Source organism: Accipiter gentilis, chromosome 5 (genome assembly GCF_929443795.1).
Source record: "Accipiter gentilis chromosome 5, bAccGen1.1, whole genome shotgun sequence".
In the NCBI taxonomy this organism is placed as follows: domain Eukaryota; kingdom Metazoa; phylum Chordata; class Aves; order Accipitriformes; family Accipitridae; genus Astur; species Astur gentilis.
The window spans coordinates 24,097,850-24,124,198 of NC_064884.1; the positions used below are offsets into that span (position 1 = coordinate 24,097,850).

General features: G+C 42.3%; 3 protein-coding genes across 5 annotated transcripts in view; 1 reads left to right on the forward strand and 2 right to left on the reverse strand.

Moving 5' to 3' along the window:
* Window positions 1-19,382, reverse strand: part of STX7 (syntaxin 7) — a 34,151-nt gene extending 14,769 nt beyond the window's left edge. Inside the window, exons 1-2 of one of the 3 annotated variants that reach the window (XM_049801500.1) lie at window positions 19,305-19,382; window positions 11,772-11,925 (exon numbers count right to left, since the gene is read on the reverse strand). In XM_049801500.1, the coding sequence (XP_049657457.1) occupies window positions 11,772-11,853 (82 nt within the window). In that variant the 5' untranslated portion in view covers window positions 11,854-11,925; window positions 19,305-19,382. Of the gene's footprint in view, window positions 1-11,771; window positions 11,926-18,792; window positions 18,981-19,304 lie in introns of those variants that run through there. The other 2 variants (XM_049801499.1, XM_049801501.1) reach the window with 2 other exon arrangements.
* The window catches only part of RPS12 (ribosomal protein S12), a 511,578-nt gene that overhangs the window by 382,294 nt on the left and 102,935 nt on the right, over window positions 1-26,349 (forward strand). The window lies entirely within an intron of this gene.
* TAAR5 (trace amine associated receptor 5) lies at window positions 24,170-25,157 on the reverse strand. The gene is given in 5 exon segments (XM_049800182.1): window positions 24,170-24,244; window positions 24,246-24,335; window positions 24,337-24,763; window positions 24,765-24,890; window positions 24,892-25,157. Coding segments are annotated over 5 exon segments (984 nt in total).

Consider the following 26,349-nt stretch of genomic DNA (forward strand, 5'->3'; position numbering starts at 1 on the left):
TTGTCCAGACTCATGAACTCGTACAACTTTATTGATAAAAACAAAATTTAAAATAGGCCTTAAGACATTACCACCTGGACCATAGAGGCAAAGTGCCTTTTCTCCCGACACGCACACACAGAGATCTTACAGAATCTGAAAGCAAGAACTGGCTTCAAAACTGCTTAGTTAAAAGTCAATATCCCTTCCTTTCCTCAAGGGAAATGAAGGGTAGCCTCAGCCTCTCCTCCTGAAGGTTAGACTGTAGAAACATCTCTGCTGGGTCCTTCCACTGCCCCATCTGGGAAACAAGCAGGGAGAAGCTCTTGGCACTGAAGGGGGAGAGCAAAACTAAGGGAAATCTGGGATTACTTCTCATAAAACAGAGCGCCCTAAATTCCCAGCTTCACTGCTGATGGTGGTATTTATAAAGGTACTGCCTCCCTTGTTTAACCAGCTTTTTGCCCCTGTGCAGGGAGTTCAGGCTGGCACATTAAGGCACCTGGCAACTGTTTTGGTGCTTCTCAGTCCATCAGTAATGTTCAACTGTCCCAGAGAGCCAAAGACTTAGACCCAACTCACAAAGTCCTAGCTCTGCACTGCAAACATACTGTTAACAGTCAGGGACCAAAGGTCAGAGCACAGTTTTGATGGGTTCCTAGGTTACCTCACCCTTTATGTTTTTCCCTTCCCCACTTCATAATTCTTCCAACTTCCCAAGCAGCTCTGAAAGACAGAAGTAATACGACTACTAGAGGTCCCTGCTGTCCTTCTGGGCATTACCAATCCTGTAACAGAGGCTGACTGGATCTTGTGCATGATTTTAAACCATTTCAGTGCAAAGTCTGACACTCAGGTTCCTTGGGTATGTACAGCTAGCTGCTAGACTTTGTTCAGGAGCTGCAAAGGGCATACACTGTGTGCACATAGGCGTTCTTCACCGAAGTCACCAGGATATGGCAACAGCCTCTGTCAGGGGCGCGCGAACTCCTGCAGCCACTTCTGCACTGCAGATCAGGGTAGATGTCTGCATATAAGGAAGAGCAACAGCTCTTTCAGGGCTCATACTACAACCCTGCAGGAGTAGCACCTTGCCAGCTGTGGGCTGGCAATGAGTCACCGCAGAAGGCAAGCCCCTTGGGAACAGCGCAGCGCAGGAAGCAAGGTGTACAATATCACGCAAGCAAGATGCATTTTCTCCAAGCAACTGCTGTCTCACATGCAAAAGAAAAGAATCTCACTTTTTCCACCTGAAAACGAGTCTTGTATTAGAAAGAAGCAATACCGTATTAGTAAGAAGACTTTTCACTTGTCTTTGCAGCATTCCTAATCTAGATCTCGTAATACATAACTATTAGCTGATGAAAGCTACTCGGCTACTCTCAGACTGGTCACATGCTCTGGAACAGGTCAGACATGGTTAATGATGAGCCAGAGAAACAATTAAGGCCTAACCTGAATTTCTACAGGGAAAATTATTTGAGAGTCAGCACATGTTTACTTTTACTAAGCCAAACAGTGGTTCCACTTCTAGTCAGTGGAAGCTCTCCTTCCAGTTAAAGGGAACAAAAAAAGGGGGCACAGAAGAAAACAGTAATACTGTCTCGTATAAAAGGCCTCATTTTCTCTACATGACTTACAGGAGTAGTGAGATTTACACTGGAAATATTTACATTTTTTAACAGGTACGACTATTTAAGAAACATGTTCTGGCCAGATCTGCAATACATACTATTTTTTCCATAGATAAAAATATATTTCACATATTGGATCACACATTATCCTTGCTTAACAGCTGGCTTTTAGCTGGCTGGGAAAGAAGAAGTTTCATCTCCATTCTCCTCATCTTCCCTTGTTTTTCAGCCAGCTCTGCAAAGCTGTTCCATTACCACAAGTAAATCCACGTTGACGTAACTACTGCTTCTGTTCCTTGAACATGAAAAAGTTTAAGATCATACAGGAAGTTTCAAACTTAAAGATACAGATAAATAAGTTATACAATACAATGAAGACCAAAATGTAAACAACTTCTTTCCTCTAAGAACATAGGAGCAAAGAGTATTACCCCCAACTGAGAATTAGTAATCACTGTACAGGCTGTAACACCACAGTATTGTTGCAGAATAAAAGGTGAAAAAACCATCCAAACCCTTCAGTAAAATCCTAATGTTTGAAAGGCAAAGAACTAAGAGGAGGGAAATGAAGAGTGAACTGTAGGTCACGCACCTTCTCTGGCAGGACTGAGAAGTGTCCAAGCACCATGTTCATCCCCACCAGCATAAGACAAGGGAAACTGAGGATGGTCTTACTTTAGAACACTTGCCAGTAACTCCAACTACAGGAGAAGCTTTCCCAGGTTACCTACAGTCATCTGTCTTCCTATCTCAACCTCCATTCTCTTTAGCATTTGGAAAACCAAACTTCAAGTGGCCATGATCAAGCTTGTTGCTGCTTTACAGCTGGAGAGTGAGGTGAATCAACAGATAATCCACAGAGTTCTAAAAAGGCGGCCACAACATAGAAGCATGACATTGGGAGAAAAAATATGTTTAATGAGTGCTGCTTATTACCCCTTCGCAGCCTGGAACCTCACTACTTACTTGGATCACACAAGATCACATTACAGCCACGCAGCAGCAGTTCCCTTCAGTCCTACCGTCCAAGCCAGACACACCACATCACCCAATTTCATAAAGCTACAGTCTAATGCTTCCAGCGGAAATTCAGCACCCGTTGGGTGTGCTTGGAAAAAACACCAGCAGCAACAGGAGCACCAAACACTCAGACATTGTACCGCAGAGGACAAGAACCAGACAAGCAGGCAGGGCAAGTACAATGAAACCAAGCCCAGCAAGGCTTGGGACCTGTCATGGGAAGAACGAGCAGAGTACTGTTCCACCCAGCAGCTACAGCTGCTCCTGAATATTAATAGCGTAATGGTGAGGGCCCCCTCCATGCCCCTGTCTTTTACTTAAAAAGAGACAGATAGGGTTTTAGTCACTGCCTAAGGTTCACAGGACTAAAACTAAAAATGGGGATTTAAAGGCATTGATTTTCAGTCAGCTTCCTAGCTCCTGAGCCCAAGCAGAATAAACAGAATCAGCAAAGTGTTCCTTTGTGTGCACCAATGCAAAGTCTGCTCCACATGAGGCTCAAGCTCAGCTATGGCTTCATACAGCAAATAAGCAGTGAATACAACACCAGCACAGTCACCATTCAGAAATGCTTCGTCAAAGACCTTACGCTGCCACCGGTTGGGTAACTATGAAGAAATGTCCTACTTGTTTCCAGCTGAACAAGTGAGTCAACAAACAGCACATCCAGTTACAGATTAAGTTGTGTGGAATCTAACAAACTTCAGAGTCACTTCAGAGCAGGTTATTGGAATAGAATAATTATTTGTAAAAATTACACCAGCTCTAACTGCTTTTGCCTGGGGACAACAGGCTTCCTCAATTTATTCAAATCCAATTCAATGTGTTTTCCTTCTGCACTTCAACTGAGGATACTAGACTAAAGAAGGACAGATGCTGCAGAAGACATTTCTGGATCAATCTTTTATAAAAAGTTGTTACACATAGCAACCTAATGTAGTTGCAATAAATTCAGCACACTGAAGTTTTCTGTATGAGCGTTAAGTGCCTCTTTAAAGCTGCCAGTATATTTCACATTCACTAAAATGCTAAGTAAATCAAAATGCCAGTGCTGTACACCTTGCTAATTCTACTTTAACCAAGAGTGACAGTTCACTAGAGGAATCAAATCCAGGACACCAGCCAAAAGACCCCAGCTTAGTAAAAAGCACCCCCACACCCAAGAGCTCACCTAATTGGAATCAATTATGTATAACTTCAGTAATTTGGTTTTAAGTCATTTGCTTTATTCTGTCTTAACTCAGTGTTTAACACTGATTATTCTAAAACAGGATAATACATTGGCACAGAGAAACAGTAGCTGAAGTATGTGTGGGAAAGAGAAAATAAGATGAGGATGGGGATGAAGATTGCCCTCAGAGCTCTAAGGACTGAAGACTTGTTAAGCATGGAAGACTAGGAAAACACCAACTCTTGTACCCTTTTCTGTTGGATTTTATTAAAGCTTCTAGCATTTCTAAATAGAATCATTCCCCAAAGTGACCAGGAACATCAGTAACAATGTCTGGAGTTCAGGATCTGCCTCTAGTTTTTTCAGTGCTGTTGTAATTATTTCATGCTAGTGTGCTACCCTCTATAATGGTCTTTCAAGGACACTGTAAAGTGAAATTGAAATAGTGCCTGTTCTTCTAATGTGGGCGTAGAGCACACTAAATACACAGTTTAAGTGCACAGTAACTGATCTTGTGATCAATTATTACAGTACAGCCAAGGGGAAGTCATTAAATCAAGTTACAATCACTTTATATTCATATCCTAAAACGTCGCTGGTAAGTCCCTAAAACCCCCAAGTTTGAACACTTCTCTAAAGAATACCAATAGCTTATTAAGTTATGAAAAGGATGCATGATTCTCCAGTAAACAGTAGCTGCACAAACACCATAAACCCAGCCTACCTACATGAAGAAAGCTTGGTTTTTTAAGGTCAAGTCATTGACACAGAAGGGTAACTCAGGAGCTAACACAAAAGCAAAGACATGCAACACATCACAGACTGATTGACACAAACAAGTAGCTGTCACTCCGGGCGTCACTCGCAATCAACCACTGACCTGGGTTTATTCTGAGCCCTAAGTGCAGTGCAGCCTCCTGCACAGCAGTTATATATGAGATTTGATAGAGGGCTCTCTGGATAATCAAACTGCCCTGCAATTTCCTCTTCTCTTGTCTGCAGAGGGGAAAATCCAACAGAATTGAACTGGAATAGGTATTTTAAGTACCTTAGAGAGGCACTGAAATGAAACTCTCTAGAGATGGGAAGGACCATGAAGACCCCAGCCACTTCTCTTCCCCTCTCTCTGCTGCAAATGCAGGCTGGTTTGCAAAAAAGTTAACTTGTCTAGGTGAGTCCATTTATACTTGCTCCAACAACAAAAGCAACAGTTGCAGACAAATTGTGGATACCTTCACTGGTCACCTTGTATTTATAAATTGCACAGTGTTTTTACAGTTGCTATTTAAATGTCTTCCATTTAGAGATGGCTTAATTTACAGAGCTCTTCTGTCCCCGTCGCCCCCAGAGTAGTTAACTAAGGCAAAGCAAAACAGTCTAAGACAAGGAAAATTCTGCCTTTCCTGCACATACTAATACAAATAGTGCTCTGGGTTGTACGTGGAAGACACATTTTTCACTCTGTTCTGCCGCTAGCATAAATTACTCCCTGTCCCTGTTGTGCAATGTCATCCACATAAGACACAATTTCATATTGCATTTCCCGTAGAACCAAAATATTTTTAACAAACAAGACAAAACACAGAAAAATATTAACAAAACTCTCCAAATTCATAAACAAATCTGTGAAGCATAATACCTTAAATATATATGCTACTTTACATAGAACAAAGCCTTTAGGAACAGCATGCAAATAATTCACGCTTGAAGTTTTCAGGAATAGTTTATTTCTGAAAGAACTGTGGGCTTCATGACTTCACCTTGTTGCAGAAAGACAGGCATTTAGAAAGACCTGAAATATCTGAATTCCTCCTCCTATTATCCTCCATATTCATGTTATGAATTGGATATAGCAGATTCAAGTTCAATTCCTCGGCTTGGAAAAGCCCACAAAAAGGAATGTGGAGGACCATAGTGGATACTTAAAATCCCTAAATAACCAGCCTTTCCCAGGTTTTACTGAAACTTCATCCTAAATCCAAGAAACCTTCCTGACAACAGCAACAATAATAAAAAAGATCTGTTCCAACTAGTATGTTCCCACAAAGTTAAATTCTGGTTAACTGCAGCTAATTGGAAATTTCTGACAACATCATCATTAAAAATCTCAAAAAGCTCTACTTTAAGCCTATTTGCTTTAAAACCACACCTGTACAAAACCGCACTTTAAATATAGACAAAACAGAATTTTGTTTTCATACAGGCTCTGATTTCAACACTTCAGCAATTTCATTTACTTTTCATTTGACCATCTGTATCCTTCTTTAGCTAAAGTATAATCATGCGAATCTGTTAGTGATACAAACATAGTGGCAGACATAGTTTTTCATTAATGTTTCAGCCTGTTTTGCTGAACGTTTTAGCTATCTACCAGGCTTAAACCACAACAAAAAGGCATATGTCAGAAATCTAATATTCTTCAGGGTTTAACCTAAGTTTATGATTTTCTACAGTCACATAAAGTGAAAGGGAAACTCATATAATGGATGTAATTCAACTCTCATTTTAACAACATTCAGCGAAAATATGGGCTTATTGAAAACTCGGGATGCAACAGAAATTGGACAATCTTGCTGTCACAGGAGAGGTATCACATCACAGAGGAATCTCAGCTGGCTGAAGCTGACCTTCTGGGAACGTGCTCTGTATGAATTGATGTTTATGCTACCTTAATGACCAGAAAAGAAAGTCAGCAGAAAGCAAGAGCACTTATGAGAAAGAACCTCTCAAAGTCAGACAGACTCCCTCTAGTCATATGTGGATTGTGGCTACTGAATTTTATTTTATTTTTATTATCCTGCAGTATGCAGAGCATATGTTTCTCCAGCTGGGCTGATTTTCAGTGTGCATGAACAAGTCAAATACTCTATCATTAACCTTGCCAATACTGAGCAAGGGTAGATTATGCCATTCTTACTGACTTTGCAACTACCACTACACAAAATCCTGCCATGACCTTTATAAACTGGAGGAGTTGGGAAGGGAGAAGTAGGGAGGGAATACAAATGCCTCACTTCAGTTAGCATAGGTTCTGTAACTGTTTGATTACAAACCAGAAATTCTCTAGAACTGCAAGACTGGGTGTACTTTATCAACGCCAGGCTGTGTTCTGTGTTCCCAAGCAAAAGGCAGCAATCTACACTGCTTCTAAACCAATAGCTCCCAAACCCTGGCTTAAGATGCCAGAGGAGACATGATAGTTATCTATCCAGCCTGTATCATACTTGCTTTTCTTGGGGGATTGCATTGAGCGACATACTTGGTAGCTAGAAAGAATATACTAGGAGCAAAGCAAAACAAAGTCATACAAGTCTGCTTCCTCAATGACCCACACATAGGAGACAGACTTGAGAAGAAGTATGAGGGGGGAGGAAAAACCACCACTGGTTACTTCTTCTTGCACAGTTCCTGTCAGAGACACGAGTAAAATCTTTCCAGCCAAGTAGAAAAGGCCGCTACTCCTCTAACCATGCCCTTCCTACTCTTCCAACTCTGGAGTTGTCCCTGTAGATGAATGCAACTCCCATTTTGTTCCCTCTTAGGAACATCTTTTTAAACAAAATGCTTTCCCCCTTTTTGCTTCACACAGAGAATCAATTCTTTAAAATGCAGAAAACTGTCACATCTCAAAGAGCTGCTCCCCCTCATCTTCACAGTTGTAAGAAGTCTGAAATGAACGTATTTTAAAGTGTTTAAATTAGGGTTTTTGTTTGTTTTACTTATTCTACTTTCATCTTTCCATTTGTTGAAAGACCAGATTTCTTCTTGTACAATTTGTTACATGCTCTTCAAGAAGAGGAGGGGGAGTGGGGGGAATCACAATAGGGAGTCAATGCTCTCATCCTACTAGGCATATCCCTAGTATGGTAAATGAACATGCCTGATAGAAATACAGATTTGTAAGCAGACAGGACTTGCTTTGTCACAAAGAAATACTTTTTGCTAGCTCACCTTGTTTCTGTGCATCACACTCATTCCTTTTCTATCCAGTGGCTGTAAGTGACCAACAGGAAATATTTCAAGGAAATACTGAAGGCAGGCATTGAGATTTCTCTCAAGTTAATAGCAGCTGCCATTAAGCTGCCACATAAGTGAGAGTGCAACCTATGAAATCCAGTTCTGGAACTACTGCTCCTTCAGCAAACACTGATTAAAACACCTTGATAACAGGTTCTCCAACTGCAAAGCCCAGACAGGTTGGAGCTCTACACCCTACATCATTCCCTATATTCTGTTCTCCATATTCAGAAAGTTAGGGACAAACCTCAACCACCTTTAAATTCACATTTCAAAAGTCCAACACAATGTGTGTTATCTAGATTTTATGATCAGATACGAGATAGGCCTGGAATGAGAATCAGAGTTACTTTGGACCAGATTCCAGACAGACAGAATTTCAAACCTTAATCATAAGTTGTGTCCTAGTAACACAGAAATTTAGCAGCTGCCTAAGCCTAAGAGGTGCCAAAGCTCATTATACACTTCTCTGGTTTTATTATTTAAATCTGAATTTTCCCTATCTGTTTGCAGATCTACTTCTCACCACAGTTAACACAGACCTGAAACCAACTAGCGAGCTGCAGCTCACAGGTATTGCTGACCTCACCCCCGAGTTTTGCAATTCCAGCTGCTCAGTGGAACAGTTTTAACAAAAGGTACCAAGAAACGGTCTGCAGACTAGTTCCCTAAATCTCAGCTCAGAGATGTTGCTGATAAGCAAAACGTGAGTTTCAGGCTGAGGAAACTAGACTCCATTCCCTAAATGTTACCAAGTGATGTTACAATCACTTATTTCTGCAGAAATGCTGGAAACGCAAAACAGAGCACAGATCCTTGTTTAAAGAACAGCTGTAAGAACCTCCTTTTCATGGAATGCTCTGGGCATTGGGATCCCAAACACATATAGGTGCCTTCCTGGCGTAAGTTTCCAAGAGGGCTCAGAGTGCAGACAGCAGCATATGCTGCTTCCCATTAGCTAGCTCAATTATATCTTCAAGGTCCTAAAAATGACCCTCTCCTGGAAAGAAACTCAAACAGCCCACTACTGATAGCATTTACTGTAGTAGGTCACCAGTGGTTCAGGCAAGGCAGAAGCAATTTACAATTCTACCACACCTTCAACATAACAATTAACTGCATGATTGGATCAACAGATCAAAAGAATCTGTTCTTTAAATTTAAAAGGGTGCTAAGCTAACCCAGCTGTTACCTGATACAAATACAGGTCTTCTTCCATTACCACAGAAAAACCCAAACCAAAAAAAATACTATCTTGCAACTGATTTAATTATTGGTGTGCTAAACCAAGGTGTGCTAAACCAGCACAGAGGTGAACTTTGCTTGTCAATCAGTAACAGTGGGCTATGTGAACTAGGAAAGAAGGTAGGTAAGGATCACAAGTATTAATATGACAGCAGCAGCATGTAGATGCATTATGAAATGTAAGGTATTAATATATGTATTTCATCTTGTATATGTATGGCATATTGAAAAGAGTTAATCAAGAACCAGATCAAATTTATTACTTGGAGAGTGTGTGTGTGTAATAATTCAACCTTGAAGAAATGTAACAATAAAACCTGTTGTTCTGACCAATGCTGCTTCCTATAAAACTCCGGTATATTATGAAATCTTGGCAGCACAGTGTTGTCTGATTCCGGAAGTTCTTCTGTATTTCTCCCACAAGTTAAAGGGCCAGCTTCTAACTGGAAGAGCCAGCTTCCTTTCAACTAATCTGTATCTCATCTATATCTCTGTAGTAGTATTCACACTCTGCTTGCATGTTTAGCAGAAGTGTGAATTAGTTTTGGGGGACCTCCTGAAATGGTTCTGTAATCTGAAACCAAAGTCTCTATTAATCTCGCTCTGAAAACCAGAATATCTACACAGCTCCAGGTTAACCAAGAACAATTCAAATCTGTTGACACATCTCAAGTGCTAAGCATTTCTGGACAGAAGTACAAAATCAAGTCAACTGCTTAGAAGGCAAAATATGGATTTAGGGTCAAGATTCCCGTTTCTCTCCCACTGCCTCCCTCCCTAACCAAGATCATAAACTGCAGTCTAAGAGATACCTCCTCAGCAGCTGACTAGCTCTACAGCTCCCTAAGCTTGCAGGTTTTTCCCCATTTGACCTGGAAGTTCCTGCAGTTCACATCTTCCAACAGAAAGCTGGACAGGTACTATACATGGGAACAAAATAGCTAGAAAAGTGTACATAAGCCCTTAGAGAGCTCAGTCCAGGAAGCATGTTCAGCATGCCCATAGGATCCAGATCCTCATAAAATCCACCAGAGGAGAATGGACTACAAGAGTAACCGAGTGGTTACAGTTCAGTCAGATCTACAGCAGAGCGAGGGATGGAATCCAGCTGTGTACCTACCAGTCCTAGAAATGTGCTTGGCTGGAGTTTTTGAAAGCAAAGCTCCTGTTTCTGAAACCATGCAGCAGCGGGGCTAAGAGAGATCTGGACTTGGGTCTTGGGAAGGGCAGAAGCATCTGTCTATTGCTCAGACTTTAGCCAACTAAATTTCAAAAAGGAAAGGAGAGCAGGATTGCAGGTAACCCCTGTGGCATGTCTCCTTCCATCTAAGCCTGGGCATGTTGGTTTTAGTACGCCTTGCTTGTCACAAGGGCAGGGGAGGCACAGCAGAAGCAAGAGAGGAGATGGAAAAGTCATGATGAGACTAAGGACTCACTGAGTCCAGCACAAAATGGTTAATTATGTTCAGTGACTGTCTTCACAATGCTCCAGTTTCAGCCACTGATTTAAGTTTTCACCTGACAACTGACAATTTTTTTTTTTTTTTTTTTTTTGGTTGACATCTTGGAACCTTGGTGTCTGTCACAGGTTGGCAGGTATCTCTGGAAGACCAAGTTAAAAGCCATAAGATGAGTGAATTCACTGAGCCAATTTTAGAAAATAAGGCATAAGGGCTTTTACAGAGCCAGCTTGTTAATTTTAGGTTGAGGGAAGACAACCCCAATGTACAGAAAATTTTCAACAAAGCAAAAGTGTAATTTTTTCTTCCTGTCTATTGAGATTTAAAGAAATTCCTTCTGGAAGAAAATACAAAATGTAGCTGAAAAAATAGGCAAAACGCCAATCTGTGCCATCAATCTGTGCTACAAATACCAACTCCTAAAACTTGTCTTGAAAAACAAAGATCAAAGTTTTTACTAAAAAACCTGAAATACTTAACTGATCAGAATTCATTTGCAGTTTTAATAAAAAAATACCCATTTCTGCATGCATACTACGTCCTGTACATCATTAAAAACATGCATGCCAAAACCTAGCCATATGCTGTTCATGGCTACCTCCCTTCTCATGAACAGTATACCTTGCATAATTTGAGAGATGAAGTTGTATTTGCTTTATATATATACACACACATATTAAAAATATAATGGAAAAGGGAGGGAAAGGGAAAAGGACTGAAATCCCCAGCAGACTAACTTCCCTTTAACTTGAACACCCCAGTTATGTGGGTAAAAAATTAGGTGATATGAATCTAAGCCCAAGTATACTAAAACTTGCATAGTCTTATTTACATATCTAATACATACTTCCAAGGGCAAGCTGCAAGGCCACAGCTTCTGTCCCTGCTAAACAATCCAAGCTCCAGCAAATATTTGAAGCAATCCTTGCTCAGCAAACATCTCAGCCTACCATCTTAAGGTGCCACATAACTAACCAGGACAAAACTGGCTTATTGCCAGCAGCCATCTTACTAATTAATTATTAGTTTGGTGAATACAGAGTGATACTGTACTTCCCCAGGATAGATCACACTTAACCATACATACAAAGGACTGGTTCAGCTGTGTGGGGTGCCACAAACCTGCCAAATGAGCAGGTGAAGTCAAAGAGTGAATTCCCATGAATGAATCTGAGAAACTAACCTCAAATGGGGGACACCACCATTATTAAAGTTTTATATAAAACATTCATAAATACAACTTACAGCATTGTGTGATCTTCTGGATGTTAGAAGTTATGCGTTGGGCTAGTTGATTAGGATCCCCAAAACCCGCACTGTACGACATGGCTGAGTAGATTCGCTCTCAAGATCATCCACGATGGGAACAAGTCAGACAGTCTCCACCTATTAAGGAAACCTAAGCCCCCCCGCCCCAGAAAACAGAGTTATGTCTTGGTCATTGGTTTACAACAGTATTTATCATCCTAAAGAAGAATACACAGGAAAAGATTAAAGAAAACTCCATACACTAATATTTATCCTCTCCGAAAACTCAGTACTTCAAAGATGGAATTTAAGGGAACAATTTCTTAAAAAAAGTATTAAATAAGAATATGACATCCTTTTTGTATTTCCTACAATAACTCTTAAGATTCTTAGCAATACACACAGCTTAAGGTCTGCTATTACACTACAGCAGCTACATCACAGAAACTACAACCTTTGTCAAACTTCTTACATATTTTCCCCACTGTGAGCAAAGAAAAAGTATGAATTTTCATTTGTTGCCATTCCAGAAAAAAGCTGGAGATTTAATCTGTCAATGCCAAATCCTCTGATGAGCTATGTCCCAAACCAATTATATGGTTATTTCCATACCATGTATCACTCATCCCACCAATACAACCTAGCATATATGAACCACTGGAAAGAAACCCAGCACATATCACACAAGTTATCAGAATGATAACTCTAAACACCAATCATTTGTATCAACTTCAGTTTTAGTTGTAATCCAGTTTCATTCTATGAATTGCCACTTTGTCCTGTTTCAGCTGCTGTGTTTCTCAATATGAAGTCATTTTTCAACAACTTGGGCATACAAATACATTTTTAGGGGTGTTTTTTGCACCTAAAACTATGGTATCTTATCTAAGGAGGTCAAAATCTTACAACACAAATACTCACAAATACACTTGCCCTAAAAGCACTCATATACAATCACACAGCATGTAACTATTAGAGTCATGTAGCCTGCTTTCCATCCACACAGACCAAGTTTCAGCACAAGCTCAAAGATACTCTAAATCTAAATTAACAAGACATAGCTTAGGATACACGTGCAAATCAAACCCATCCATTTATCTGTTCTGCAGTGAGAATGCAAACTAATCAAGCATACATGCATCCAACACAATCCCACAACTTCATCCAGGCTGTGCTTAGTCTTAACTTCATTCTTTCCAGTCACCTTCACGGGTTCAACATTTTAACCTCACCACTTCCCTGCACATCCACTGTTCAACCCAAACCATGTGCCTTCCAAGCAATGTCCTCTTCTCCTAGCCTGTCAGCTTCTGGTTAACAGACACTGCTAAAATTCAATTTCAGGGAGAGGGAGAAAGCACATTTAAATGTTTAAACAGAAAAGAAGGAAATGAGAAGGCCAACTGATATGTCAAGTGTGATACCAGCTGTGCTACAGTTTGCAAACACAAGTCCTTATGAACTCTAATTTAAAAAAAAAAATAAAATAAAAATTAACAGTCCTTGTTGCCAAATATTATTTTCTTGCACCTTCGGAAATGCCTGTATTAATACAGCACAGCAACATCCTGGTTGTTTTATAACACGATGTTTTCATATCTCTATGATACGAAATGACCTCTAGTAAAGCTGCCAAGACATTGCACTGGTCAGACCCATGAAACATCCCACCAGAACCTCACCAGCAATATAACTACAGAGGTCAGGCTCACCCCTGCTGCCCTGCAGGTTACATTACCTATGCTGGACGAACAAGCTGCTGCTACTGTGAAGACAAACCCTGCACAATTTTGAAATGGCTGCTGTAGCAGGGTTCCAAACCCTGCTTTGAGTCTTCAGGCCGTAAAGTATCCTCTAGTAATGAATAACCTCACTGCAGATGAGGTGACAAGGAGTGTATTTGCACTCTTCTGTGTACTTGCTGCACAAACACCTGCCAGTCATGCTAGCTCTCTGCAGAATTGTTTCCTGTCTTTGTCTGTACCACATGCAGATTCAAGATATTTCGAGTCACAGACTAAAGTCTGAAGTCAGCCAGCCTAAATCCCACTTATCTGGTCCAAGGCTGGCATAACAACCTTTGATCTTTTTGGAAACTCTAGGCAATATTCCATTGAATTTGTACTGTAAGACCAAACCCATGGAAACTTTATAGCGAAAAAATGGCTCTATGCCTTGGTATTAAGACGAAGTAAGGAAATTCTATCAATTTAGTGGAAAATATAAGCATAAAATCCAAAGAAACCACCTAAAAAGAAGTTAGTTTGAAAAAGAAGATTTCTCAGAACTGTTGTTTGTTTCTTTTTAAAGTTATGACTATTTCTAGACATATTAGGAGCATGCTAACTACAACACTAGCACTGGCTAAAAATACTTTTTAGTTAAATATTATATTTAATGTTAAAAGTTAAACATTAAAATGCAGCTGCTCAAGAGAAGAGATAGCAAAAGACCAAATTACCTGGTGTAGAAAGGCTACAGAACTAACTGAAATAGTCCTTCATGATAGTTTTTTCTCCCATCTTATTGGTATTCATGAGACAGCTGCCTGTAACACTGTTCTCAGCAACCATATCTTTAAACAAGTTACACTGCACTATACTGACAAATGTATAGATCGTACAATAGGTAAGACTTTGAGCTTTTCAACTTTCTAGCTACATAGTTGGGCTTCTAGCTACATAGTTGGGCAGCCAAACACAACATATAATGAAAGGATGTTCAGATGATAAACTGCAAAGTCCACAGGATACAGTTTAGCTTTTCATCTGCATGTGTAGATCTCTGTTTATACAATTCTTTGTATCAACACACATATTTCAATTGAGATTTATAGTAAATTTATAGGATAGCAGTGTAAATTCACATCTGTTTTACTCCATACAAATTCTTCCACCAGCAACGCTATTACCAAGCATGTTAATAATACAGGTTGGTGACGGGGTAAGCTACTGGTCTGGGGAACAGACAGAAGGAGAGGTAAGGGGTCAGCCATCAGCTCTCACTGCCTCCCAGTCTTCACCACAAACTCCCCAAGTCAAGAAAAAACAAACTGAAGAGCTCAAAGAGAAGGAAAATATTGTATTTGTTTATTATTATTTTTTAAACGGGAAGTTTGAACTTCTTCCTCATTCTAGTTCTCAAAGCAACACGGGTGTCTGAACCGAACAAACACCCTACTTCCACTCACACACCCTTCGCCTGTTAGTGCTGAGTTACTCAAACTCCTCTGAAAACACAGATAGCTGAGCCCTTGGGAAGCCAACAGGAGTTTTGCTAATGGCTTTGACAAGGTTAGGGTTTCAACCACCAGGAAACAAAACAGACACAGGCACCAAGAACTTCCTTCCATACCAAGGTGATAGGAGCATTCATCAAGACTCTGAATTTCCATAGCAATTACCTCTTTTCACTTCCACAGCACTTAACTACTCTGTTGTGATGTACTTTGGTATTACTGCCTGCATAACTTTTAAAATGGGAAAGTTAATAACCTGCTACAGTTGAGAGAAGTACATTTTGCATTCAAAGTGGAACACTGCTACATCTGTGGTAGTCTTCAGTTCCTCTAAAAGTTTCAGGTGGGCGTGAGCTTTTGATTGTACCTTTTATTTTCTGCTAAACATCTCTGTCTTTGAATGGGAGTATACCTAGTAGCAACTAGGCTTGTCGAGCTACTGAAGAAAGCCTGAAGAACTTAGTCTGCTGGCACAAATGAAATAATCAGAACACTTCATCAACACTCACTGAAGCAAGACCTCTCTGTACATACATGAAATTCAAGGAATTCAAAGGATCACTATATATTTTTCCTAATTTCTACATTAACTGGTTCCTGCATCACACTGTAACTCCATACCCAAGCAAAAAATTAACCTGAATATCAACTTGTTTTCTAGAAAGGTGTTTGTCAGGCATGGAGAAAAATCCACTTTTCCTTTGCTATTTCCAGACAGATCACTGCCAAATGCAGAGACAAGAAAGTGGGAACTCCACAACTGAGCAGCTCCCCAGTGCCATTCTTGAAAGGTCCATCAGGACAAAACAATGTGACGTGACAGGCACAGTACATATTAGATCTCAGCAGCAGTCACCTAAATATCTTGCTGGTTTTGGCTGGGATAGAGTTAATTTTCTCCTTAGTAGCTGGTACAGTGCTGTGTTTTGGTTTTAGTGTGAGAATAATGTTGGCAAGACACTGATGTTCTTGTTGTTGCTTAAGTAGCACTTACCCTAACTTAAGAATTTTTCCACTTCCCATGTTCTCCCAGCGAGGAGGTGCGCGAGAAGCTGGGAGGGAAGCATAGCCAGGACAGCTGACCCAAATTAGCCAAAGAGATATTCCATACCATAGAATATCATACTTAGTATATAAACTGGGGGGAGTTGGCCAGGAGGGGCAGATCACTGTGCAGGCATCGGTCAGCAGATGGTAAACAACTGCATTGTGCATCACTTTTCTTGGGTTTTAAATCTCTCTCTTTTTGCTATATTCCTTTTCATTACAATTATTATATTTTTGTTATTATTTTATTTTAGTTATTAAACCATGCTTATCTCAACCCAAGAGTTTTACTTCCCCCCCCCGCCCCAGTTCTCTTCCCCATTCCACTGGGAGCAGGGAGGAGTGAGCGAGCAGCTGCGTGGCGCTTACTTGCTGGCTGAGGTTAAACCACTGCAGACTCCAGACAGCTACAGTTAATAAGCACCTAATCTATTTTGTATTTTCTCATTTAGACAGTCAAAGAGTTTTCCTTCTCCTGTAAATCTTGCCCCCATACATTAGGATAAGAACCCTTAAACAATAATTTTACTGTTTAAGCAATATTTTAGCATCAGGACCTAGAAATGTTTACATGGATCCTTAACTTTGAGAATGCAAAAAATACATGCTGCATTCCATAGAAATGCTTGAAAATTTAAATCTGATCTGAATTAGGATTTTATGCCTTTAAATATCCAGAGACAAGTCATGAGGCTTTCTTGTATGTGATTTTTTTTCCCTAAATAAAGGTCACAGAAACAAAGCTTCTCCCTAACAGCTCCTAAATGTGACTTTTTTTGTAAACTACTGCCAAAAAAAAGTGCAAAATCCAAGCAGGGTGAAAACACAGGCAAAAATGACAAACTGCTGAAAGACTCTGGCAACAAAAAATTGCAGCCAGTCACAATGTTAGCTACAGAAAATATGTATCATGGTAACAGCCATGATTAGTAAGATTCCTCCAATATAACATTGCTCAATTTATTTCACCTCAGTAGGTTTTACCACCCAAATACTGAGATGAGACAAGGTCCATCTACAGAGTGACTCTGGTACCTACCTACGGCAACTTGAAACACATTACCATCTTCGGACAGCATCTGCTACTGACTTTAGCAGTAACTTTGCAGCAGGTAAAATTAATATTAAAAAAAAGTTTTCCAGATTTTCTTTTATCATCTAGTTTCAGGGAGAAGTCAAAATTAAATCCATATAGGGGAGGAAAAAGCAAAGCTTATTTAAAACTTTCTTTGCTCTAACACAGCAACACTAACATAAAAGATGTCAAAAGGTAATTTTCTATTCCTCTCTGCCCAGTTCCCTCAGCCTTGCCACACTACTCTTGCTGAAATATACCAAAACCAAGCTCACATTGTGTCACAGCTAGAAGTATTTTTTTAAGAAAGAAAAAAAAAATAATACTAGATGTGACACTGGTCAGTGTTTTAGTCATTTTCCCTAGAAATTATTCTGTCCAACAAAGATGCAATTTAAAGCGGTGGCATTTAGAACTGCCCAGTGTGGGAAACTAAATCACAGAAGCCTGAAATACTATTAGGTCTAATGCATCACCAATGCTCAGCATATATGGCTAAAAAAAGACTATGTTTATCACTGTCCAATTCATCCACCACATATAATGAACTAGGTGAAGGAAGCACATAGCTTTCACAAGCCTAAGAGAATATATTAGTTCTTGGGGAAATGCTTTAAGTAAAGGAATTATGTTTCCTAGGTGCACACAAAGCGTTTAGAGGCCCGACGATGAAGCAGGAATAGGAAAATGAACACCGGGTACTGGAATTATTGGGGAGAGGAGGGAACAGGAGGGCTGAAAATGGAACTGAAATGGCCATTTCAACGTGCCAAGTTTCTTGTGCTGCTGATAGACAATGTCTCATGGGAAAAACGAAGATGGACCAGAACCACAGGACATCTAGCACGCTACATGTTCTCACCCAAGTCTCCCTAATGTCAGCGTGTTCACTTTGAACCAAATGCTCAGATCAAGTACACTGAGGGAGAAGTTTGCACAAACATCTGATTGTGCTGAATGCTGAGACTCTCTGAGGCCTACCAAGATGCTAATGACTACTTATAGCTCACGTTCTCTTTTTTCCTCCCCCCCCCCCCCCCCAAGAGTTTCACTTCAACGTAAGCCACCACGAAGAGTGCTAGTTAATATTCTGATAAAAGACTACAAGAGATGTCTTCATGAAGGGAACACAAATCAGTTTATAACAATGCCACCATTTAGCATCACTTTCTTCTAATTTTAATATATTTTAACTTTTTTTTTTCTCCTCTTTTCCTTCTTTTCTATTAACAGCACTTGCACAAAACCCTCAGCTCCAAGCAGAAGGGCTGCACTGCCGGCAAAGCACATGCCCGAATGACAATCGGTCAGGAGGGCTCCGCTCTCCCTGCCAGCTCGGCTCTCTGCCTTTGCACGGCTCATTCATCAGCTGAGGGGTTCACAACACGAGCACATCGCTTCTGGCAATAAGCGCCCTGGGATTTTATCATTGAGCTTCAATTATGATGCAGTGCCTTGCATTTCACGCAAAGCAGAGCGAAACCTTCCACTTCCTTCTACAGTTTCAAGAAATGCCCATTTCTAATGAAGCGGTGAGTAGCTCACCAGGAAAGCAGTGATAAGATCGGGCCAGGGGCCCGACGCGCCAGGCCCGGGCTTGCTATTTACATCGGTGATTTTTATAATCTCCCTTCCTCCTGCCGACATGCCTTGCTCACCTCGGATCTGGAACCGCACGGAGAGCGTTTCGATACGGCGAAGGTGACCACCCCTACCCTACGGTCCGACATAAGCTGCAGTAAAACAAACACCAGCAGCAGGCCCCGACTCCCTCTCTGGAGCATCGCGGCCATCGTCAAGCCCAAAGCCATGACATCGGGGGGTGCCACGGGGAGGGGTGCGAGGCAAAGGCTGACACGACCGACCGCGCTACAGAACCGCGGCCCGCCCCGCGGCCCGGGCCCTGCCCGCCCCGCGGCCCGCTCACCCCCTCCCGCCCACAGCCGCCCCGCTCGCCCCAGGCCCGGCGGGCCCGACCGCAGCCGGGGCCCGCGGGGAGCGGCGGCCCCGGCCCGCTGCGGCCCTTCCCGCCGCCCTCTGACAGGCTCCCGGCGCCTGGCAGCCCCTTCCCGGCTGGCCGGACACCGCCCCGACCACCCCTTTCCCCCAGGGCGGGCGGCGAGCACCACCCCCCCCCCCGGCGCCCCAGCGGAGCTCCCGCTGCTCTTACCCGGCCCCGGCGAACCTGCTGCCGGCGGGCGGGCGGGCGGGGGGGCGGCGGCGGCGGCGGCGGGGCAGGGAGGAGCGGCCAGGCCCCAGCCCGTTCCCGCCCCGTCCCGCCGTGACGGCGGAGGCGTGGGGAGGCGGGGCCGCGGGGGTCGGGCGGGCCGCCGGGCGCTGCCCCTGACGGGCGGCTCCGCTCGGGCCTGCGGGCGGGAGCGGGGTGCTGTCAGGCCCCGGGGGTTCTGAGGGGAAGGGGGCAGCGGGCAGCCCCGGCCCCTCGCCGGCCGCCGCGGGAGCCGCACGCAGCACCGTGCGAGTGGGAAGAATGGGGTGGGGGGGAAGGGAGCGTAATTTAAGGAAAAGGTGCTGTTGCCTCGGGAACCGAGGGGAAAACATGGGCGAGGAAACAGTATTACAGTGAGAAGTAGGATGTTACCACATTAATATCCCGCTTTGAAGCACCGCCTCCAGTTTTGGTCACCTTGTCTCTCAATGGGAGGCGGCACTTAGAGGAAAGTGAGTGGGGAATTAGGGACGTGTTTAAAGGTGCCCGTAAATGCCGAGATTTGCAACATTTTGCTGAGAGAGGGGGCACGCGGTGCCGGGAACCGCGAGGAGCGGAGGGTGCGTTGGCGTGGCCGTGGTCCGTGGGCGCGGGGCGCAGGGGCGCGCAGGAGGAGCAGGCCGCGCCTGGCAGCCAGGGCAGCGGTAGCGGCGGCTCCCGGGAGCAGGGCGAGGGGAGCAGAGGCACGGCGAAACCTGCTCTCCTCCTGGCCCAGACACCCTGGAAGAAGCAGCAGGTGAGCCTCGAGGACAAGGACGCTTCCACACGAGCGGCTGGGGCCTTTCGGCATCCTCCCCGGTTCCTCCAAGGGAAAATTACAGGACCAGATGCTCCCCAGAGTCCCGGGGCTGGGCTGCTTCATCTGCAGGATACCCCCCTGCGCACGAAACACCACGGAGCAAACAGTGCGCAGCACCCGATGGCTAGGAACGCCGTCTCCTCCGCACAGCCCAGCCTTGCCTAGGGAAGAGCTGCGGAAGTTGGGAAGTATAAGTTTATTTCTGCTACGTCACAGATCTCGGTCATCGCTAAGATTTAGAAATAACTAGAGCAGTCGAAACCCGAATAACATCCTAACCAAACAACGTCGACAGAAAAGTCCAATAAACTGCCAACACAGTAGAGTGAAGTTAAAGGCCTGAAAGAGACAAGACTACCCTTTACAGAGGTGGTTCTTGATGTGTCTCAAAGCACGCTGAAAGGCGACACAACATAGCTCCCGAGACTTGCATGCCTACATATAGTTCTTATGTTAATTGATGCTTGGAAATGTCCTTTTCTCACTTTCATAAATTAAAGTTACCAAAGAAAAAAACACTCCGATATGCCTATTTGCTGCAGGAATGCAGTATACATCTTCATTCTAGTTTTAATAGGCTATTTTGATTAGCAATGATTTTAGTGCTGCTACATGTGCAGGAGTTTGCCCCCATGCTGTTGACATACTGGAGCTGATCCAAGAGACAGTGCACTAATGAGAGTATAATGCACATCCCTTCTGAATTAAGGTCTCGCCTTGATTTTTATCTCCAAGTGTTTGTTGTATAAAGACACAACAGTGACTGAGCCCGATCACTGTTGCTTTATAAACCTTCAGCTGAGTTCACTGTCAGTTTTTCTCAAGAAAACAATACATCTTTTGCTATCTGATTTCAAACATGTGCTTCCCATTAAAAGAAGTGACCCTTCATCAGTGAGAATACTTTTATCTGCAGATCACCACTTTGGGGGGTTTTTTTTGAGACTTGGAGGTAATACACAGTCATCACTGATCAATGTTCATTCTCATGCTTTGGAAAAGAGGTATCCTAATGCTTTGCTAGAGATGCTCGGTGTTTTATGAACAAAATGCTGGTGCTCACCTGCTGTTAGCTCACTTATCATCAGCATCCACCTTTTGTTGTTACGTAACTGAAAAATCTTTGTGATATGATTCTTTGAAGTAACCAGTTGCAGCAAAGATGTTACAGCCTGGGAGGAAAAGCTGAATTATAAAACAAACTTCTCATTAAAATGTTTTCTGTACTACAAAAATACTTAAGTAGCCTCTTTAATATAATCATATAAAATAATTATGAAGATACACTTAATAGACCATCCAGAAAGTCCTATTTATTGATCAGATACTGCTAAGAGCACAGTATGTCCTCAGAAGATATTGGTTAACTCCTATAGAAAAGCCATTGACTGGGAGAACGTGCTCTGTTTCACACTTTTAGATAAAACAGGAGGATCCTTCAGTTTCTGCATGCTTTCCTCTGCTAGCAATGGCGTATGGACAGGAGTTGTAAAGAAGCTGTCTCTAAGTGTTATGGTCAGAGATGCTGAAGCAGGGTGCTGCTACACAATTCTGTCTCTAAACTCATTTCATTAGCTTCTTTCTAGAGCTCCCACACCAGCGTTACCTGGGGACTGAGTTCAGAATCATGTGTTCACTTACCTTTCCTGTTGCTTTTGGAGAGTGATCAGATTTCAGTTGATTAAATGAAATGGGGAAAACTCTGGGGAAAGAAAGGGGAAAACGTTGAGACCCTGCAATACATAGGCACATAGTACTGCAAAGGATGCTCTGGATCTTCACTGACTGAAGATCAGAGTATTTGCCAATTATTTTCCTGTTATTGTGTGTAAAACTGAACTAAAAGGGGTGTCACTTCAAACACACACTGTTTGAGGATCCATACTCAGCATGGTGTCTGATGTTTGAAAGAGTTGGAAGTTAAATCACGCCAGCATAGTGTGATTTTGAAAGAGCACACCTTCCTCCTAGCCCAGTATCTGAATCTGCCCCACCTTCCTGTTTCTGTATTTCTGCCTCCCACCTCCTGCTCCTGTCCTGGCACCTAACCAGCAGGCACGCAGGCTCAGCGGGGTGGGTGGCACAAACATCGGGGCTGCCGGTGACACAGGAACGAAGCACTCATTTCCGTACAGCTCCCCATGCCTGCCTGATGCGTGATGAAATGAAGAGGAAGCAGCCCAACCCTGGCCTCATATTCCTGATGAGTGTCCTCTTTCCAAGGCGTGAGCTGTGCCTAAGTGGTGCGTAATTTACCTTACGGGCAAATTTCATTCTCTGCTATCTCAATCCACTTGCGCACCTCTAACTTTAGATAGGAAGAGCAATGCTGCCAGTATTTGGTACTGATGGCAAACCGCCTGGCAGAGCTTACCCAGGTGGTTGTTACCGACGCATTCCACCATCAGGAATTCCTGTTATTGTTGTCGTCATCACTGTTTGCTAATTTAATTAAAATACCCGCTCCAGAACCTGAAATGAGATTAAGTTCCTATTACACTCAGTGCTGTACAAAATTATGACGGGTGATGGTTTCCAGCCTGAACAAGCTTATGGGTTAATTACATTGCAGAATGGCCAGTAAAACCTATTCGTTTTAAAAAACCTGTATTGGCCATTTGCATGTTATTTAGGCTGGTACTTGCTCTCCAGCACCAGTAATTAACATGGTAGCATATGTTTTAAATAAACAGAAAAAGATTCTCTTCCCAATATTGATGTTTCCTTAAAAACAAGCAAAAAGTTTACTAGCAACGTATTTGCAAATCTTTCTTTGCCTTTCTGTTTAATTTTCAAAGACCATATTATACTTTCATCTGCAGTAGTGAAATGAGCTGGCATTATTATTTCAAAGCCCAGACTTCAGTTAAGTAGTACCTGCAAATACATAATCTTTCTAACTTCAGCCAGACCATTTTGAAATGATAGAGTTATAAGGGGTACAAACTTAAATGGCAATGTTTTGTTCAGATAATGAAATACAAATCTACAGAAGGAAAGATACTAAAAATAAGAAAATCTATGGACTTTGTGGTCAGCAACTAGGTCTAATAGAATCCAATAGATTTTCATTTGTAAAATGAGGTCGTTGTTGAGCAATCAGTCTTCAGTTTCAATCTTCATTTTACAGCTCCTCCTCCTTCTCATTTTACAATTCATAATTACCTTCATTGCTTTTTGAAACTGTGGAGAAGAAAAAAAAAAACAAACACGCAAGAGGATCCTGACAGAATTCGGCTAGGTAAACCAAACAGACATCAAAGGGGGTAGAGGGGGAGTTTTAAGACAAGGAAAACATCATTAAATGATAGGTGCGGAATGCAGTGTCAGAAAATTGGGAAAACGATCCTGGCTACCCCCAGAGTTTTAACAGCTTTTCCTTCTCACTTGTTTGCTGTGTCACTGTCACTGTACACGTCAGTATTCTGGGTTCTGCTTTTCCCTCTCTCCATCATTTCAGCCTCCCTGTGGGCTAGAAAAATAATGTAAAAAATATCGATATAACCTTGCTCTTTCCTCTACTGTTTGCTACTAGCTTAGGCAGACATTTGCTCTCACCTGTAGCTGCATCTTTATGCCTTTTTGTATTTAAAAACTGACATACACCCTGTGTAACTTTGTAAATCAGCACTACCTGCTTTGTGTAAAAATTAGGCAATTGCCTGTGAAAAAAGTCTCTTCAGAAACAGGCAGAAACTATTTCAGGATATCTGGGGAATAGTATGGACACGGTCCTCTTTGGAACTGATTACAGCCAATTTTCAAACTCTTGTTGGCATCACATAACAAACGCAAGACTTTAATAAGGTGTGTGTGCTGGGACAAATGTTGTGGAAGGTGAGTCACAGAATGGCATGTCTATTTAAATTAGGGATCTGCCCAAGCCAGCTGTTCGAAAAAATTAGAAAATAAGAAGAGAAATACCAGCTAAGAGGATGTTGAAAAATATTAATGAGAAATGTTATTATATAGTCTATAATATTTTCTACAGTGCACATGAAGGCTCTGGTCATCCCTGGTACAAGTCTACTGTAGGTGTCCTGGAACAAAAGATCCCACGAATTAAGACTAGTTTCACAGCTTTTCCTGAACCAACAGTAGGAAAACACATAGATCAAGGGATTGCAGGCAGAACTGAAGTAAGCAAACCAAACTAGGTCAAACAGAACTGGGGTGGGTAATGAAATCCAAAAGACTGTCTACCATGGTGTCAATAGTAAAGGGCAACCAGCACAGGAGGTAGACTCCTACAGTTACCCCAAGAGTCCTTGCTGCTTTGGATGCTCCTACGTGTAGCTGAGACCTGATACTCATACTCATGTTGTTTATCAGCCTGGCTTGCTTGTTAGCCACAGTAAATATTTTTACATAGAGAACTACCGTTACGAGGCAAGGGAAGAAGAATACTGGGAAGTTCAACCACCCCCAGATCTTGTTGAACAGCAGCTGACAGCTACCAACACAAGGCAAGTCTCGCACAAAAAGGCCCAGTCCTTCTGCAGTTGCTTTAGTGTAGAGGAAGACAGAGGTAGAAGCCACAGACACTGCCCACCCCACCCCAGTGTAAATGAAGGCCACTCTTATGGTGAACTTGGTGGGGTAAAGGGTCACAGATGGCACAGTGCCGATCAATGGAAATGAAACATAGGTGAAATATGGAGGTCAAGCAGAAGAGTGTGTCCAGAAAGGTGTGCAGCCTACAGAAGTCACCTCCAAAATACCAGCAGGTATAATACTCTAAGCCCCAGGAGGAGGTCGGCAAGGGCAAGGGAGAGGAGCAGGAGGTTGGTGGGCTTGTGCAGGGCTTTGAAATGGGAAACGACAATGACGACAAGCAGCTTCCCCAGCACCATGATCAGTGTGCCCAAGGCACAAGCCAGATAAATGGCCAGCTGAACCCCAAAGGGGTGTAAGGTCCTGTAGCAGGAGCCGTTCGCCTCGTAGCACAAGGAGACAAGCATCCCCTTCTCGGCACTGGGAACCCGGGCTGAGCTCATGCCAAGCCTGCCCAGGTCCCACTGCGTACCCTGGCTCTGCCACAAGCCTGGAAAAGGATTCACCTTCCAGCAGAGGTGCCAAATCACTAACCTGAAAAAAAGGTAACAAAAAGGCAGGTTAGAGGGAGAGATGTCTTTTAATCAAGTACTTTTATTAAAGCCATCGGATAGTTTCCATATTTCAAGTGAAAAAATGAGCCTGATTTATCTGGTTTATATCTCTATTGAAATAAAACAGCTCTAGCTCAGTGTATTCAATTTTTTGTGGCATCACTTTTTATATTTTTTTGTTTTCTTTCAGCCAATACTGCAAATAGTTCAGGAAATGCAGCAAGTCCAGAGGTGTGTGGGCAAGCAGTCAACAAAAAGAAGGTCTGCCTTAGAAGGCAAACCAGAGGTGAGTAAGTGGCATTGCAAGCCAAAGCTCCCTAAGGGATTTGAAAGCTGAGTTTGGTATAATGGTACACTGGTTCCTGTGAATTTCCCTGGAAATGAAGTTCCAATTTAGTTATGATTCTTTTTATTATGTAGAAGCTGTGAAGTGATTATTCTGAAACAAGTAATATCTGATTGCATAGGAAAACCCCTCAGGGCAAGTTGCTCATTTTATAGTGTTCTGGCTATGGGGATATATATGGATATCCATTGTGTTGATGACAAAAGTATTCAGCAAGGCAGACAGAAATATTGTTATATGCCCTAAAGATGGCTCCTGCTTTTTACTTATGAAATTGCCATTTAAGTTTTAAGTTACTTAATTTTTAATTTGAACTGTAAGAAATATACAATATTAATGGTTTATAGTGCATTATACCAGCAGTCTTTTTAATAAATCAGATAACTGAAAGGTATGATTTTTAACAGTGGGACAATTACAATTAAATACATGACATTCTTCTATATGTGTTTTTGTTCTTGAAATGACTGGTATAATAGCTGGAAATTATTCCCACATTTCCCATCCTTCCCAGCAGCAACAAAACATAATAGCAAATGTCTCTTAATTTTATTTCCATAAACTTTTAAATCAGGAATACTTATGGTAAAATATCTCTTTTTGTAGAATGGAAGCTGTACTGCAATGCACTGAAATCCTTTTCTAAGTACATGCCTACTGCCTGAGTGGAAAGCGTGAGGTGTTATATAAACCAGATGGAGAGAGTCCCTATAGGTGACTAATATACCCTAGGGG